Source organism: Mixophyes fleayi, chromosome 1 (genome assembly GCF_038048845.1).
Source record: "Mixophyes fleayi isolate aMixFle1 chromosome 1, aMixFle1.hap1, whole genome shotgun sequence".
In the NCBI taxonomy this organism is placed as follows: domain Eukaryota; kingdom Metazoa; phylum Chordata; class Amphibia; order Anura; family Limnodynastidae; genus Mixophyes; species Mixophyes fleayi.
In genome coordinates, this window is record NC_134402.1 from 87883674 (window position 1) to 87902807 (window position 19134).

General features: G+C 39.7%; 1 protein-coding gene across 3 annotated transcripts in view; it reads left to right on the forward strand.

Annotated features, from left to right (window-relative positions):
• Window positions 1-19134, forward strand: part of NEK1 (NIMA related kinase 1) — a 112530-nt gene that overhangs the window by 80938 nt on the left and 12458 nt on the right. For all 3 annotated transcript variants that reach the window (XM_075197774.1, XM_075197769.1, XM_075197778.1), the window contains 7 exons: window positions 1242-1476; window positions 2083-2226; window positions 3095-3295; window positions 5730-5933; window positions 14528-14639; window positions 15642-15745; window positions 15845-16056. In XM_075197774.1, the coding sequence (XP_075053875.1) occupies window positions 1242-1476; window positions 2083-2226; window positions 3095-3295; window positions 5730-5933; window positions 14528-14639; window positions 15642-15745; window positions 15845-16056 (1212 nt within the window). The remainder of the gene's footprint in view (window positions 1-1241; window positions 1477-2082; window positions 2227-3094; window positions 3296-5729; window positions 5934-14527; window positions 14640-15641; window positions 15746-15844; window positions 16057-19134) is intronic.

Genomic DNA, 19134 nt, shown 5'->3' on the forward strand with positions numbered 1-19134 from the left:
AGCTGAAAAGTTGTTTCCTATCTAATGCCCATACAATAATGGGTTATATACATTCAGAGAAAACTTACAAAAGTATTATATGATTTCCTATAGATCTTAACAGACTAAATCAGTGGCAGTTATCCCAGTATTCAATGTTATTCAGTCTGATCTCCATATAATAATAGGTTATAATAATAGGTTAATGTAATTTAGGGGAGAGTGGGTAGCGTGAAGGAGCCCCTACATAATTATTATAAACATCACGCCAAAGCGCGTTTCGCTAGTGCAGCTTTTTCAAGGCCTTGAAAAAGCTGTACTTGCGAAATGTGCTTTGGCGTGATGCTGCGGTACTGTATTGACACTTTAAGTGTGCAGCCGCGATGCGCAGGCTTAATTGAATATGCCCCAGTGACTTCTACTGTCATCTCTCTTCCTCCTTTGGTGATCTCTGTAGCCCCCTTGATGGTAGCAGATGCCACCACAATCTCTCTGAACATGAGGGGAAAAGGGTGTTCTGGCTCTGTGTGCAGCAGTGAGCATAGTGCCATAGAAAAATCAGAAGATAACCACAAGGGCACAGCAGCACAAAAACAAAAGCCTTCTCCAGAACCAGAAGAGGAAGGAGGTTTGGTTAATATAAATGATGAACAGTCATTCTTTTCAGCCACTGACCCTCCTCAGATTACTACAATGATTAATTTAATTTTCATGTCTCCACCTCCCATTCTCCCTTCATTTCAACCATACTGCTTCACCGATAGCTGCACAGAAATGTCACCAATGGCTGCTTTAATATTTGTGGCTGATAATACTTCTGCCATGTGATACCCACAGACTTTCCCTGCTGACAGCTATGATTGTCATTCATCATCATTTATTTATATATTGCCCCTAACTCCGCAGTGCTGTACTAGTATGTGATTGGATTGTGGAAGGAAACCGGAGCACCCGGAGGAAACCCACGCAAACACGGGAAGAACATACAAACGTCATACGATTGTCAGTCCAGCACCTTATGTATGAATTGTTCCACACACCTCCTTAGATTGTAAGCTCACCTGGGCAGGGCCATCCGTAACTTCTGCTTTATGTCACTGTACATAATTTGTATTGTGCTTGCCTCAAATATACAGTGCTGCGTAATAGGTTAAATAAACAATAATCATGTTTTTTAATGTAAGAGTCCTGTAAGCTATTAAAATATGCAGTATAGCTTGGCGGGTATGAACATAGTAATTGCATAGTTTTATACACTTTAGAATGAAAAGCGTCAAATACTCAGAAGGTTAAACCAGAACCTTAAAGCTCAGGAAGATGTGACATCTGCGAACAAGGGTGTTGAGGAGAAAGCTGATGAAGGCAGGACTGAAGAGCAGATACAGAGCAGGGAGAATGTAGCTGCGGAGAGAAAGAAGTGGCAAGCTGAGGAGCCTAGTGTAATTCCCCTTTCACAACTCACTCTACTAGAAGACATGACTTTATGTGCAGCTGACAGTAAGTACATCCTGCAATGCTCTTCAATCCAATATTATTTTATTTATTTAAGTTGTGATGATAATGGCCACTTACATTGCATCATTTATTTCCAGTTTGGGTTGGTAAGAAGTGTGAGTGGTTTGAAACATATACTGATATTTGTGTTGATAGGATAATTTATGAAGTAACAGAACACTACATTAGGCCTTGTGCATTACGTAGATTATGGTACTGCTGCTCACTGAGAGTTGTGAGAATATGTAGAAATCAATGTCCATTCTTCAATATAGTCTCAAAATATTTATCTGCATTAAACATTGTATTGGACGAGCCACTAGTTCACATTGTGTTCCTCATTACATATAATTAAAAATATGGTGAAACTGAGGCTTGTAAATAGAATAACTTGTTAGCATGTATTTCGCTACCTGCCGTCACCCCCTGATTTCATATAGTTTATTATACTATATAGGAAGAAGCTTAATCCAGTCTGACAAACTAAAATAAAAATACATATTGTTTAAACAAGTTAATGGGTTTTTATGACACACAGAAAGGTATTAGAAGTATTTCAACATTTACATTTACAGAATCTTGCTAGTTGTCATATTCACCTTTTTCCAGATCTGACAGTTGGGGATGTAATAAAACTGGATTTGGGAGAACACCAGAGACGTGAGTGGGGAAAGAGTCCAGCAGACTCAGTTGTGAGGATCCTGGGTGAAGCACAGCTCCAACTCCAGACTGAACTACTGCAAGTCACCAGCGGTGAGAGAATTGTTCAACCCCAGCACCAGACAATAAATGTCTTTATCTATGTTCCCTACATACAGCTTCACTTTTTCCGTAGATAAAATTTGAGGATTTTTCCGGTTCTTAAGATTGAGTCATGCAAGACATTTACGGCCTGAATAATTAAAGAGCGCAAAGCAAAAAAAAGAAGCAAGTTTGGACACGCCATGTTACAATGCAAGGGGTGCAAATTAGTTTATTATTTTGCACATAAGGAAAATACTGGCTGTTTTTTTCATCTAGCACACAAACACTTGATAGCTTTATTTTTACACTGAAATTTAAAGTTGATCTAGGACACGTCCTACCCCAACTATAAATCTGTCCCCACATTTTAAAATGACCTCCCCCTCCAATGCAACATGGTTTTGCTCAGGTGCAAAGTTACTTCTTTTTTTTTTTTTATGCTTCACTCTCCTAATGGCTCTTTAGTTTTTCAGTATGATGACGATTTCAATAGTTTTGTCACACTGATGTAAGAGAAACATGAATGTGGTTATGCATATCAGTCATTTTAAAAATGTGGCTCTGGTTGTCAGTGGTTCTCCTCAAGCTAGATTGGTCAGACATGGCTCTGTCTTTGGTCAGTGACTGTTGATTCCTTATAGCTTTCAATCATTTTCGGGCAGTGATTTGGGGTCAGCTGAACATTTTGTAATAGTAGAAGTTTAATTAAAATCACTAGGCTAATTTGTGGTTGAAGCAGTAACCTTAAATTCAGGATGGTTTGTATCCACCAAGGATAAGTGTTTTGATCTGATGTTACACGTTGTTTTTACACGCATTGTGTAGATATATATGTAAAATACGTGTTCTAACATGCAATAAACATTTTGACTTGTAGGTCTGCTTTATACCAAAAAAGTTGAAGAAGAAATTGAGAAAACCCAACCACAGGATCAAGAAACATGTAACGATACACCTGTGAACATAGACTCTATAATCTTAACTGACGCACACAAGACATCCGTAATAGAAGAGTCAACTTGCTCGGTAAAGGTTTCCATGATCTCCACACCTGATAAGGCCGATGATGCACCATATGGTAAGCAACCCCTTTATCAAAATTTAAGTACTAAGAGACAGATGCAATGTTGGCCAGGAGCAAAATTAGATCAACCATGCAAGTAAGATTTTTCTTCATTTAACATTTTGAAAATGCCTAAAATTGCAGATTTTGCCTGAAGATATTACAATTTAGTTTTGATGTCTAGTGATTGCCTTATTTAATTGTATTGATAATGTAAGCTTACTTTATTTAGTAAACAGATGAGATGTTCTAAATTATTTTGCCATGTATACATAAAGGCTATACTTTAGGCATTGTTTGTGTGTGTTCTCTATAATGGCATTTCTACACACATTAGTAGTGTGTTCTAAGTTGTTGTTCATTTGTGTGCAGTGTAGAGTTTTTTTAGAGTGTTTTCCTCTCCATATAATTGGGTGACATTACAATGTCGAATATTTGTCATCATCAGTAGGTGGACATTTAACATTTATTAAAGTAAAGCCCCTCCCAGGCTAAACATGGTACTTATCTTGTCAGCAGGCTCAGATTTACTTTTTTTTTTGTCCTCTTTTCGTCAATTTTAATATAACTTGTCCCCCTTACCTAATGCCAGGAGCCGAATTGAACTCGGTCCGACTAGTCACTTCAGCAGGGCACTGTGATCCAGTTCCTGTCTCTAGGTAAAAGTGAGGGGGTTTCTGAGATGATCCCATGTTTACTGCAGTGGTGAAGTGGGTGCTGATTATATTAAGAGTTTGTTGTCCAAAGTGGACAATCCCTCAGGCACTCTGTGAGGCCTTTGTAACCTATTTATAAGCTTGTTTATTTATGTGTTTTTCTCCTTTTTTTTTATGTTTTCATATTGCCAAGCCTGTATGATTCGATTATCCCATGTATGATCCTGGCACTACCCTAAGTTAGTATTTATATGTGGATTTTAAGCTGGCCAATATGCGATTAATTTGCATGTATGGTTTCCAGTTCATCAGCTTATTTGATCTGTTTAGACAATGTAATCATCTACTTACGACTGTACATTAGTATAGCAGCTTACTTCCAATGTACATGTGTGCTTTGCATCAGGCCTTTAAATTTACTGACTATTTTAAGTGACTCTTGATCCCTACAGGGAGATTAATGATGATGGGTGTTTCAGGTGTATTTAAAATCGTACACTTACTTTCAATGTCTGTATGCAATTTATTGAGACAGTAGCCATTCATTCCCTTATAGCCAACATTTAGCTTTTTCCTACATATTGGAATAGGGCAGTGAACACAAGGGCATATGAGATGAGCTGTCCAAAATTTCTCTCATTTGGTCTCCAGCCAGGAGCCTTATAGCTGATTGTAGAAATGTAAGTCTGAATTGGCAGCCTTTGTCTCCAAGCCTCCTCTAACTGCTTCCTGCTAGGACAAGGATATTTAACTCGGTGCCTTTTCTTTTTTACCTTAAATTACTTTCAGACTTTAATGTTTACGTTATTTCTTGATTTATTTATTTTTTTCCCTCCTTTTGGTCCTGATTTGAAACAACTAAGAGGTAAAGTTGCATACATTCATTGTAGTAAGAATTCATTTTTATATCTCTGAAAGTACACATCCCTTTCAGACCAGTAAGGATTTCTCAACAAACACTTTTATTGCTTATTGGATTATTTATGCAAATTATATGTGTGTGCTTTGAAAAATGACCTGTGCCACTTTAGTTCCCAGCTCGTACGAGCTGGGCGCTAAGCATGTCACAGGGATTTTGTCTTCCAGGCATACTTTTACTGAATTATTGTACTCCGTGACATGAGTAGGCTGTAAGGTAGAAGATCCATTTATATTGCAGATCTAGTATTATTTCTTGCTTATAAATTGGTGAATTCCTGTTTATCACACTGTTGACTGTGGAGTCAGATAATGGGGAGGTATGAATCCTAAGCAGACTGTTAAATGTCCAACTACATCATATGGTGCCTATGCCACCCAATGTACAAGGAGAAAAAATAATTTCACAGTAAGTTCATATTCATTACATCCCGCTGTTTTTTTGTTTTGGTGCTTTATGACATTAGGATTAGTCTGTGCATGATTTAAGTATACACAATACCTTTTTTAATCCTTAAATTGGCTTTTTCCTTTAAAAATCAATTTTATAACAGTACTTTGGAGGGGTCCATGCTATAGAGAGAACTGAATAGCACCCAAGGTGATAGACAGAAGTTCCACTATTTTAAGTTCATAAAGGGAATGGTGAGGATCTCTTGGGACAGACCCCCCCCACCAAAGTACGATCATTTGTAAGATAAATTATTTAGTAAAATTTGATTTTTAAAATGAATAACCCTTTTAATTGTTTTACTTAAGGTGAAATAATTTTGTATAGCGGGTTTCTTATTCTGTTTTACCTTATACTATGAAGAAGCTTTTTCGACACTTTTGTCGAGTATTGCACCACACTTAATAATTAAGCATTTACATAGGCGGACTTCACACCAAAAATGATGAAGAACATCCAGGGCAAAATGACTTGCAGGATCATGAGAAAAGGAATGGTTTTCCCATGGACATGGATTCTTTAATCTCCCCAAATGAACAGAACACACCTCTGCCAGAAGTGCATCTTACTCCAAAACAGGGACAGGTTGACCTTTTCACTCCTCATGAGGCTGGCGACCATTCCTTTGGTAAGAGACAACATTAGTAGAAACTTTTATTTGCTAAATAAACAAGATCAATGCAGGCTGAAGCCGCCAGTAAAAATCCAAATAAGTGCTACACGCCCATTTTTCTGTTTTTTTGGCGCTTTGTTTCAAGAGGTTGTTGAAATGAACATTAATATTATTATTTTCCCCTGATTAGTATTAACATGTTTATTATGGTATTATTAAGCAGTTTTGAATGTCCTGCATTTATTTATTCTTTAAAATTACTTTTAAACTATACAATTTCATATGACTAGTTATCCTAATTACTTTCAACTAGTGGCTCTTTTTATTTCATCCTTGCTGGGGTACACTGCTACCTTGGGCTATAGAAGAGATCATGCAGAATCAGACCACTTAGTTTAAAATGTTAAGCTGTCAACTTGAAGTTTTTTTTCCCCATTCTATACCCTCTGTGCTAATAGACATTAATTTTTCCCCCCTAAGTACTATAGAAACTAGCGACATAATTTTGTTGGCTGCCACAGCAGCAAAAATACGTTTTTGTTTTATTTTTTTTATTCATTTATTTTATTATTAACAACTTTATTTTTTGAAAAGGAAAAATTTCCCTTCACTGGTGCTCTTAAAGAAGAGAGCAGGGAAGGCGCTGATTAGACACTTGACACCTCTTCTTCCATTCCCCGTTCTATAAGTACAGTTCCCAGGTGGCTTACTGGGTCAGCTGCTTCTAATAGTGACGAGAGATCTGATGTAGTTGATCGTTTGCTGTCAATTGAAATGCGGTCATCTAAACTGCTTTCTGGGAGCTGCAGCAGTTCGCACTTAAGCCCCTGTCTATCCTCATAAGAGGGATAGGGTGTGCTGTGATTGCCTCCAGTCACCGTGTCTGTGTCATTGGTACCTCCGGTGGCTGGAGGATAAGCTCAGATGGGGCAACATATTAAGTGCATGCCCTGCAGTAGGGGAACAAGGGAATCTGCCGTACTGGACAGAACAACGTTTGCATTGGACCATTAGGGGGATGTGCTTTCCTGAGCCAGAAGCCCGATGTGCGAGGCTGAGGACCACAGGCCGCGCATATCGTGGGGGTTGGGGGGGGGGGGGGGGGATGCAGCACGTGTTTCAGAGCCGCCCTGGGCAAGGTCACTTGCTTTATCCATTGCTGAACTGATAAGAATCTCTGCACATTCACAAGAGGTAGGTGTTAAAATTCTTTGTCAGGGCCACTTATCATTGATTATTCTTCTCGGGAGATTATTTCCCATGATTTATCAAGAGTAAGGAGAGACTTAGGGGGAGTCAGACTTTGAGGACCTTACACGTTGTGAGAGTGACACCACTAGCGGACAGGGCATTAGTGAATTAGTGCTTTCTGTTCCTCAAGTCTTTATCATCTGTGACTGTGGCAAACGTGAAGACAAAGATAGATCCTTTTCAAAAGAAATAAGAAACAAACGTTTTCTTTTTCCACTCATTCCCTATTAACTGAGATTTTGGAAGAACCCTTGCAAAAATGTTTCAGAAAATTTCAAATCCCTCACAGTTTTCTGATAAATTACCCTTTACCTGAGGTAGACACTGTTAAATTGATGCTCCTGTTGCACAACCTTCTAAATCCATAATAATTTCTATCCCTAATGCTGCTTCTTTAAAAGATAGCACAGATAGGAAATGCAAGCTGATATCAAGATCCATTTTTGTTGCAGCTGGGTCCTGATTGAATCTTTACTTTCCATCAGAAAAATTGCATGGAGCAAGACCACTTTCTGTCATGCAGAGAAATAAAGGATGCTTATCTACACATTCCAACCTGGGAAAGACATCAGTCTTCTCACTTTTGCGATTGGAGCCAGTCATTTTCAGTTCAGAGTTCTACCCTTTGGGCTAGCCCATGCCCCAACCAGTGGCGAACATTATTCCGACAGTATAAATGTCGGCACTTAACCTGCAGGCAGGAAAATGACGAAAGGCTAAATGTCGACCATTGCATTGTGTTGACAGTGTCAATACACAGTGACAATATTGTCCGTATGACTGGCAACGTTCACACTGCTGACATTAAAATACCAATGCCGGCGGGTCCGCCGGCTATACCCCGGACCCACCGGCATTGGTCTTTTAATGTCTGCATTGTGATTGGTGACATTGTGAATGTCGCCAATCACACTAATGACATTATCCACCTGTCAACACAATGCAAGTGCCGGCATTTAGTCTGCTGACATTTATACTGTCGGAATTATGTAGCCTACCCGCTCCAACGGTATTTACCAGAATTATGTCTGTCATAGCAGTCCTGTAAAAGTCAAAAGGTGAATGTAGTACTGTACCCTGATGACTTTCTGATTAAAGTGAGATCACCTCATTTTCTGTTGGCCTATCTACGAGTAGCAGCAGAGATGCTGGAATCACATTAGGTTAGGTGAAAAATTATTCAAAATTCAGCCTCGTGATGAGACGATGCATTATTTTTTGGGTCTCCTATTTGACGCCAACTGTTGGAAGGTATTTCTACCAGAAGAGAAGATACATGCAATCCAGAATCGGGTTAAATTGATTTTGAGGTCCAAGAAAGTATTTGTTCTCCAGTGCATGAAATGGATGGGGAAAAATGGAGGATTCCTTCGAGGTTGTCCAATTTACTCAGTTTAATTCAAGGATTGAATTCAGCAAATCATCAGGCTGAACAAATATTTTCCTGTGCTGTAACTCTTCACACATTTTAATTGCTGCTAAAATGTAAACATTTTTAAATTGGCACTATTTATAGTGGTACTAATACTGCATTTCCTCTTCCATCCTTCATGGCAGTCATTGCAATGGGTTTTTCCTATCATGCCTTAGGTAGAGGGAGGAATTTATAAATGCCCCCAGGTAGTATATACTGCAGCTCCTCCTCTTCCTTTGTATCTTTTCCTATCTGTAGCTGAAGTTAGAGAGGACAGGTAGTGCTATGTTATTTTTTGCATTAATAGCAGGGGTTTATCTGACGATCCTAGAGAGGCACAGCTGGTGGTGCAAGCTGAAGAGGAGGGCTGGCTACCCATGGACCTCTAGTTTCCACTTTTGATAGCAAACCCAGTGCAGTGAAATAGGAATTTTAATTAAAATGTGAAAATAGTGCAGTCTTCCCTGTTCAATAGAAGGCACCATTGCAAACAGAGCACAGGAGCAACAGAACATTGGCAGCAGGATAGAGCCTGAGCACAACCCCAGACAACCAAAAAGCCTGTTGAGGAGACAGACAATAAAGCCCAGTAGCATAGGGTTTGTGGAGCCTGTGATAAGCAATTATTTACAGATTAAGATGGGGTATTTTGTACACCTTGTAATTCCCAGCCCCAAGTAAGTAATCTCCAGCCCCCTGAGCACTGTAAGGAGATGATAGCCTGGATAACAAAATCATTTCTAACTAAAGAGGATTTATATGCAATGCAGGCCGTGAAAAGATCAAGGTCCCAGACAAATATGGAGTCGGGAGTTCCCAGTCAGAATAGAACGCTTTGGAAGATGTGAATGAATCATCTAGTAGTGTCTGGGGAAATTCTGCTCAGGGACATATATATATCCATGAATGAAGCATCAACATCCACTGCAGTTCAGAACTCCCTCTTTGACGATTGTAGTAAAAGAAATTGCGTTTTTCCCGTGTACAGGTAATAAAGGGTTTAATCCATAAAGAATGTGATCAAGCAGAAAAGTTTCAGTCTAAACAGCATGATGAAGAGACACAGGAATAGAGTTCAGTTCCATAAGTGGATACAACAATAGCAAGTTTATCAACTAGGACCAGTCTTTCTTTAAAAGACTGTGGTCCTCTAAGAGATAATATGGATAGGAAGATGGAAAGTTTATTTTAAAAAGTCTGAAACTACCTTGAAATCAGGGGTAGCTTTGGCTTTAGTGGCTAGAGCACTCGTACTTAGGGGTTAGATGTCCAGGTAGATATTAGTAGACTATATTTGCTGACAGGCATTGATGTTATGCAAAGTGTCATAGAATTCCTTTGCAAGGCATTGTTGATCACCTTTACCTTTTTTAGTCAGCTACAGCTTCAATAGCAGTAGCTAGAAGAGCTCTCTGGCTACATCGATGAGCAGGTGCATAAGCTAATAATAGTCAAGCAATACTCCAATTTGAAGGCTCTTTGATCTTTGAAGAACGACAACATAATCACAGGTTTTCTGGGGGTAAATCTAACTGTGTAAAAGTGAAGTATTTCCCTTCCTCCTCATATTGCCAACATTTCAAAGATTTAAGAAGTTATAAGCCTGAGAGACAATTCAGCAGACCAGGTGATACCACTGCCTCAAAACAATCCTTTTGGGCTTCAGGTTCATAGAGTGGAGATCAGGTCATAATTTCTCACAGTGTCTATTCCCTGGCTCAGTCCCCAGTAAAATTTGTTGACAGCAGGATCACAGAGTGAGCAGAAAGATACATACTATTCAAGATAAATGGTTTCTGGACATTGTCAGAATCTGTTACTAGATAGTTTCATCATGTTCCCAGGGAAAACTTCTTTGTCTGATCTAGAACCCATTTAGCTACAGCATATTTATAAGCTTTACACATCAATATACAAATCTTGCAGGAAGTTTGTGTGATCTCTCTTGTACCTCCAGCCCAGATGGGTACAGGTTTTTATTCCAGACTCTTTCAAGTCAGAAAATTCTTGGGGGGCATTCTGTACTGTTCTAGATTTAAGAAGACTTTTTCCATGCAAGATATTTCCGTATGGAATCTTGAAATTCAATTCTCCCTGGAAAATTTCTTGCATCCACAAACCTTCAGGATACTTCCATATACCTGTTGCATTTCTTCACTAGAGAGGAAAGTCTGAGCACTTGTTTCTGGTCCAGGATAGCTCAAGTAGGGTCCTTTTTGCAGAAATCTCAGAGAAAGCGATTGACACACTTCGTCGGGCAAGACATTTTTTTTGTGGTCTATTAAAATTTGTTAGAAGTTCGTCAAGTGGTGTGAACCTATAGTGGATCCAGCTTCAACTATTGTTGTAGATATTCTTGAATTTTATTTTTTATGTTGGCCTTAGCAAAGATCTCGCCTTCTCGATTCTAGTGCTACAAGTATCAGTACTTCGTGTCTTGCTGGATCCCAAGTTAGTTACCCTATTTGCTGGCATATAAGACTACTTTTTTGCCCTGAAAAACATGCCTCCAAGTGGGGGGGTCGTCTTATACACCGGGTCCAGTATCGCGCGGTATCCAGTGCGGCCGCGGAGGGTCATCAGCGTGGCTGCGGCGAGCATCCGCAGCGATACAGGGGTGCCAGCCTTTTCGGCGTGACCGGCCCGTTCTGCTGACAGGGAGGGCAGACAGGGAGCAGGGACCAATCCAATCAGGCTTTGTATACAGCCAACAGCCAACCACAGTACTGCACCATTGTACAGTACAATACAGTATAGAAAATGTCCAGCAGTCAAACCCCTATCAACCCTATCATGGCACCAGCAAAAAGAAAGAAATATGATGCAAGTTTTGCCATGGAACATAATAATTGTGCTGCTGCAAGACAATATGGAGTAACAGAAAAGATGGTTCGGGACTGGAAATCAAATGAAAAAGCATTAAAGATTATGCCAAGGGGTAGGTGTGCACTTGCTCTCTCCCTCTACCTTCTATCATTGACTAGTGAATTACGTTTAATAAACTTGCACTGTTTTATGTTTACTGTACATGTTTGATAACATACAGCCTTGTGACCGTTTTCCTGCATGTCATAGGCATTCGAATATAAATTAACATGTTGAAATCAAATCTGATGTTCTTTTACGTTTTATTTGGTGTGTGGAAGGTGTGCGGAAGAGGGGGTAGTCTTATACGGCGAGTATATAACAAACTCTATATTTTGAGTGGAAATGTTGGGGGTCGTCTTATACGCCCAGTCGTCTTATACGCCGGCAAATACGGTAAATACTTTTCTCTTTCACACCAGTTGGGGGACACTGCTCACCTTGGGGTATAGAGGGTGCTGTGGGAGTAATGGCACTAAAATTTGTCTAGCCAGCTTCCCTCCCCTCTGTCTCCTCCACAGGAAGAGCGCAATTTTTTTCTTAGTGCCTATGGAGTAGAGCACTTTTAGTCTAGTCTTAGAGGTTTTTTGTGTTTTTTATAGATGGCTAGTATTTCTCAGCGGCAATCACCGGGTGACCACAGCGGCTACTTCTGGGAGAGCGCCTGAGTGCAGTTATTGCAGGGTGGTCCAGGGGTCTCCCAGGAGCCTGTTTGGATGAGTAGTTTGGTCAACCCCTGTACAAACCGTTCCAGATTGTCTAGTTCCCTTGAAAGATTGTTCTAGTCGAGTATGGCAAGTGGACGGCGTAAACACTTGGGTCTGCCTATTGCCCAGTAGTTAGTAGATTCGGACACAGATCCATCTGAATTGGGAGATGGTGAAGTTCTAGAGGATTCTGACTATGAGGACTTGCCCACAGGTGAGAAGGATATGTCCAGTAGATAGGGCATTGAGGACCTTATCCTAGCATAGTCACAGGTTCTTAACATATTGGATGGGGAACAATCTGCATCACAGACCTCCATGTTTAAAAGGGCAAACAGCTTGGGTTGTTAAAGCTGCTGAAAAATGGGCCACTACCCTTCATGCAGAAATTCAGTCTGGCGTGGCAAGAACTGAGTTGGCTCCTCTGGCAGAGAGCATATTAAAAATGCTGCTGAGTTTTTAGGGGATGTGGTTCTGGATGCATGTCAGGGGCTGTCAAAAACCTCTTCCTTAGCAGCAGCAGCTAGGCGCACATTATGGTTAAGATCTTGGGAGGCGAATGCTGATTCCAAGAGAGCTTTGCAATCTGTTCCATATGACGGAGCGGCTGTGTTTGGTACTCCTTTGGACAAATTCATCCCTCAGGCCACAGGGAGGGGAGAGTGTTCTTTCAGTAGCTGCGCCAAAAGCAAAAGGGAGGCGTTTTCGCTCCTTTCATTTTGTCGGTGTCTCCAGAGGTGGTTCTTCTAGAAGCCAAGCCCCGGTTACAAGGGGAGGGGAGCAAAGATGCAGACAGGCCTGGACAGGATGTCGCCCTGCCCCCTAAGCCAGCAGACAAGCAAGCAGCATAACTTACTACATCCTCCACCGGGTGCTCCGGTGGTGGGAGCGCGCCGACTGCTCTTTCAGGAACGGTGGCTCAAGTCAACCACAGACGGCTGTGTTAAAGGTATAGTGTCCAGGGGATACATCATGGACCTAGTGTGGGCACCTCCATGGTGTTTCATGACTACACCTTTTCCAAGGCAGTCAGAGAAAAGACAGGCTTTGCAGGGGACAGTACAGTCACTTTGGGATTCCAGGGTGATTGTTCCAGTTCCATTGGGTCAGAGAGGTCAAGGCTTTTACTCTCACCTTTTTCTGGTGCAAAACCGGATCGGTCCTTCATTCCAATTATAAACCTGAAGGACCTCAACACCTGCTTACAGGTACCCAGCTTTCGAATAGAGTCCATCAGATCTGTGATAAATTCCATGAAGAAAGGTGAGTACTTGGCATGCTTGGATATCATCATCATCATCATCATGACCATTTATTTATATAGCAACACACACACACACACACACACACACAATATTTTTGGAGTGTGGGAGGAAACCACGCAAACACAGGGAGAACATACAAACTCCACACAGATAAGGCCATGGTCGGGAATTGAACTCATGACCCCAGCTCTGTGAGGCAGAAGTGCTAACCACTTCGCCACCATGCTGCCCCATGGATGCTTTCCTACACATTCCGATATGGACAGGTCATCAAAGTCTCTTGCGGTTTGAGGTGGGTCTGGAGCATTTTCAGTTCAGGGCTCTCCCATTTGGTTTGGCCACCGCACAGCGAGTGTTCACAAAGGTGATGGCTATAAAGGGAGGTGAAAGATCTTTTATCTCTAAATCGCGTCTCAGTACGTCAGTGTATGAAGCTACTGGGTCGCATGGTTTCCTCATTCAAGGGTCTGCAGTTTGCTCGTTTCCATTCTCGCAAGTTCCAGCAGGAGCAAGGCAGGTCTTTCGGTTGTCACAGCGCAAAACACTGTGGCCTACCGGAATACCATCTGATTTAAGGTAATTTATTTATATTAATCCTATTTATCTATCTTGCATCTATTTAGACACATTGCCACTTTCAAATGTGCATTGCCAGATGTGACAAACAGTTAATGCACTGCAACTCTGCTGATATACTGCTGTGTGAAGTTCCATTATATTTTTAAAGAAAGTGCCTACTGTCCAACAGGTTGAAGTTTGCAGTCGATTGATCTACAGTTCTCCTGTTTTGTCTTGTAGTTCAAATTAATGAACAATATCACGATCCTGGAGAATGAACTTCCATTCACTCTTGCCATTGTCTTTTTAGACATTTGTATTTTAAGCTTAGTAGTATTTTAAATCCCTCTCTTAGATGCTAAAAAATTAACAAAGAAATAAGAAAATATGTTATTAAAATTTGGCTATGTACAATTGTGGCCAAAAAGTTGCAAATAAAATGTGATTCATTAAGTCCATGAGTGCATGATATTTTACAGTATGTGTGCTCCAATACCTGACGGTGTTGTTCCTATCAGTTACACTTTTTTTTTTTTTTTTTTATTACAGAGGAGCCTGAGGACTTGGAGACTGAAATACTGGAAGATACCAAAGGAAATGTAAGCAATGAGTGTCCTGTCAAAGCTGCGACTGTTTGGAATGAGCCAACCAAGGAAGAAAGGTGCAGTAATTACACAGCACATTATTTGGCTCTACAAGCTATTGCATCACCATTGACCGCATAATCATGACAGTTACATCGTTTCTTGTATAATAGTCAATTTGCCACAATGCTTGTAGTGATACTGAGATCAAAAAAAGAAAACTCCATATAAAAGGCATTTTATCTCCTTTCAAATTTACATCTGGGTCATACATCCTGATTCATGTTGGAGTAATTGAGGCTTTGTCCCATACACTAATTGCCTGACATTTGGGTTGAAAGACCGTATTGTTGAATCCTATACAGTGGTTGCAGTTGATGGCTGCACATTGATACCAACACAGTCACCTGCTGATAAAATTTATTAACATATCCAATAGAAATCTATTTGATTTTTTTTTTATCATGTGAAGGACTCGTTATCTGTTTGGCGTGAATTGGATTTTTATTGGATAAAGTGTTTTTGGTGTAAAACTGTTGATGTGCCCAACCTGACAGCCAAGGGTGCTATTAGTGTGCTTTACGAACAGCATTTACTATGATGATCTTTCTCAAAGCACTGTCTTGTGTATGCAGACACCAGAGAAAATTACATGATCATGTTAATGCCACACTCATAAAACTGTTTATATTTTTCCAGTCACGATACTGTACCCTGAAAAATGGTCACTTAACATACACCATAAATAACTGCAGACGTTGCACATCTGAGTCGTGAGATTTAACTTTTGCTGAACTTTAAATAGGTAGCATCATTCCTATTAAGCACTGTCAATCCTGGTTTTATAAGCATTGTATCACTATCTGTGTGTGGCCCTGCCTATATTGGGTCTATGGTCTTTGGCCCATATGTTTTTAATTATTTTTGTAACCAAAGTCACTTCATGATGCCTGCTCTTTATGGTAACGTAAGCATATGTTTTTATATCAGCAGAATCTTAGTTGCAGCCTCATAGCTGTTTCTTGCAGGTTTGTTCATACAAGCATCTGCTCTAATTTGGTTTCATTTCTAACTTCCAGTGGGGAAGAAGAGCATGCCGAAGAGCATGCGGTGAATGATTGCGAATCTCCTAGGCAAGATGTTAAGCTTGATACAGGATGTCCAGAGAGTGAAGATGTAATGGGTTGGTGTTTATATTTTATTTTTTAACTTTATCACCCATACTGTGAATTACAGCTTAGTGTATTTCTTAATCACCCCCATGTTCTCTCTGTCTTTGCAGAAAATTATGTAGGAGACCCAACACCACCCAAAGTATTGTTTAATAAAGTTCCACTACCCTATAATGTTGTCACCCCCAATATATCTGCCCAGTCTTCATTTGATGACTTCATGCCACATCATTCTCAGTCTGCATCTCCAACTAAAACCAAATGCAAGACAGCACTGTTTATTGGACTCTCAACTGGTCTGTTTGATGCAAATAACCCAAAGGTAAATAGCCAATATCCACCTAACGTGTTCCCACATGTCGTGCAGCACTGTATTCATATGTTTATGCCAATACCATTATATATAAATGTATATGCAGCTGTTCCAAATAGTGCTGATGCATGAATTTAAAGTCACTGATGTACACGTGATGTGTGATTATTTACGAAAATTGTTTAAATCAATTGTCTGTTGCTGTAGAACTGGAAATTACAATTCGTTGTGACTTAAAGTCCATGTGTAATATTTTTATTTATTCTAAAAGCACAGCATCAACATGAAGAGTGAATTACCATTTTTCTCTTGACATATCAAACGTGTCACTTTTTTTTTTTTTTTTTTTTAAATCTGATCTTTTTTTTTATTGAGATTTTGCAATACAAACAACAACAATCTAAAACTTAGCCTAAAATACTATCATAACTACAGTTTCCAAACAAAAACATTCCCAGGTACTAAGGGATAGCCAGTTGTCAAAAACAATTGTAGGACAGATCAAAGTAAGACACTAAAAAAATTTGTGAAATTCTACTAGCAGGTAATATTGTTGTTACAAATTAAAATAGGCACAGATGGACAGATGAACAGCAAACAATACATAGTATAGAATGTATAATTGCACAGTAGATGTAAAATCCTGGTATGTGCTCACAGATAAACACATGTAAGCATGTATAGGTACACATATATAGTTAGGCTGGATGCAGAAGTTAAGTGTTTAGACAATGTCGTCTGGGCCATATCTTGTAGTACTTCTGTGTGGCATTCCTAGAATGGTTATTATATCATTCCCCACAGCATTATTTACCAAGGTAATCCAATTGTGAAGGCTTGGGTAATCTCTAGCTGCACAGGTTCTGCCAATAATGACTTTGGCCAAAGCCAATATGTTAGTTACATATTTCACTGAACTTTTATTTAACAGTAGGTCTTGTGCAATTCCAAATATACATGTTTTAGCAAATTCTCTAATAACTCATCTTTTTTTTATTTTTTATTTTTTTTTATATAAAGCTTACCTTATCCCTGATGATACTATTTACACTAATACACCCTCACAGCTGCCACAATCTCCTCTCTAAGCCACACTCGCTCCTCTTGTTTCAGCTGTGCCCTCTTCCCCTTATAATGTAGGCTCTCTAATGAGCAGGATCCTTCATACCCTTTGTTTTTATGTCCCCATTTATTTTGTCTGCCTATGTATGTTCTGCTTTCCCTACTGTATGGTCACTGCGGAGCACTGTGGCGCCTTACTGATCTAAAATAATAACAGAAGAGGGATAGCTGAACCCATTTTCTGTATACCTTCTACCATGGCAACACAAAACAGCTGCATCCCGGGGCATTTTCATAGTAGATGCTAGAAGGAAACAGAATCTGACCCACATTTAGGACAGTTAGAATTGCTCCTTCTACCTATTAAAAATGTGTTACTTTTATGCTTGTACCAGTTTATACAGAGAGAGTCCAAGGTGTGGAATGCTGCCACATTTTTGGTGGAGTTTGTGAGAACCTTTTGGAACTTAATACATATTACAGTTTTATGACATTCAACTTATTACTTTGTCATATCTAGTGCAGCATGTACAATATTGTATTGTCTTCTGGAAAAAGATTTGCCCGTATCTCCTACCAGCAAACTAGCCGTCTTAAATTTCTCCTTTCTTTTTGCTCTTCCTTCCCTCTTCCTTCCCTCTCCCTTTCCTCTCCCTTTCCTCTCCCTTTCCTCTCCCTTTCCTCTCCCTTTCCTCTCCCTTTCCTCTCCCTTTCCTCTCCCTTTCCTCTCCCTTTCCTCTCCCTTTCCTCAATTACTACTAGACCACTGGTTCTGTCTTAAAATTATTAAAACTCCAACAAAATTATATCTCACACGTTATTTGTCCAAACTGCCAGTTTTGACAATAACTCTTGGTGGTGTCACTTTTCAGAACATCTTGGTTTCTCCCTACAATTATACCTCACTACGATTAAGCTTTAAATCAATCAGAGTTGCCATTAACAAATTATACCCTGTATTTCAGTTGTGACGCTATATATGACCAAACTTAATTAACACAGAGACAGAACATTACCAAACTGAATATGGCAAAATAGCCACAATGCATAAGATACATCAAATAAGATGACAAAACAACATACTGTAATATTATGCAAAACAGTTTTCTTAAAACATGGACCTATTCCCTATTCCCTCCAGTTTTCTTCCATGAATATGACAATTTTTGATAACATACAGTGACTTTTTAAGCATTCTCCAGCCTGCCCTTCCTGTGTGGTGGATAGCAGAGGGCTTTGTGAATGCTAATACTAATAATGCTAATACGTCTGTTACAAACTCCTTGGATCCATCCAGGATCTATTCATTTCAAAATCCTTCATCCTCTTGGCATTACAGGAACCTGGCTTACCCCCTCTGCCACTACATCTCATGTAGCTCTCTCCTCTTGTCTCAGCTCTGCCTTTCACCACTAGATTGTACACTTACTCATGAGCGGGGCCCTCCTAACCCTTTGTTTTCACACCTGCATTTATTATGTTTACCTTGTGTATCGTTCTTTTATGTTTTCCCCACTGTCTGCCACTATGGAGCACTGTTGTGCCTTACAAATAAATGAAAATAATAATATTTGGGCAGTTTGAGTTTGATAGTGTATATATTTTTTTGTACGCCACCATGAATTGCACCAATATGTTTGGTTAATAAATTAACAATTGATTGTGGTAGCCATAACTTGGCTAGAGACCACGCTTAACCTCTGTAGGTCCATAACTTTGTAGATTTGGATAAAGAATAAATACAGATGTGTAGTGAATCATGCAAAAGTTATATTTCAAAGCAACAAGCCACAGAAGACTGCGATGAATAAGCACTGTATATATAAGGACATTGGAGGCCACCAAAGACTTGCATGACTAAGGTTCAATTTGAATCAAAGCAAGTTGCATATATGAAGTGATCGGCATCTACAAGTCTGTTTTAGCTTCATTTGCCATAATGCATTCCATTGTGGAATGCTTTCCAAGTGAGTCATATGACACAAGTGACATCACTACTCTTCAAGTGTGTGATAATGATAGATT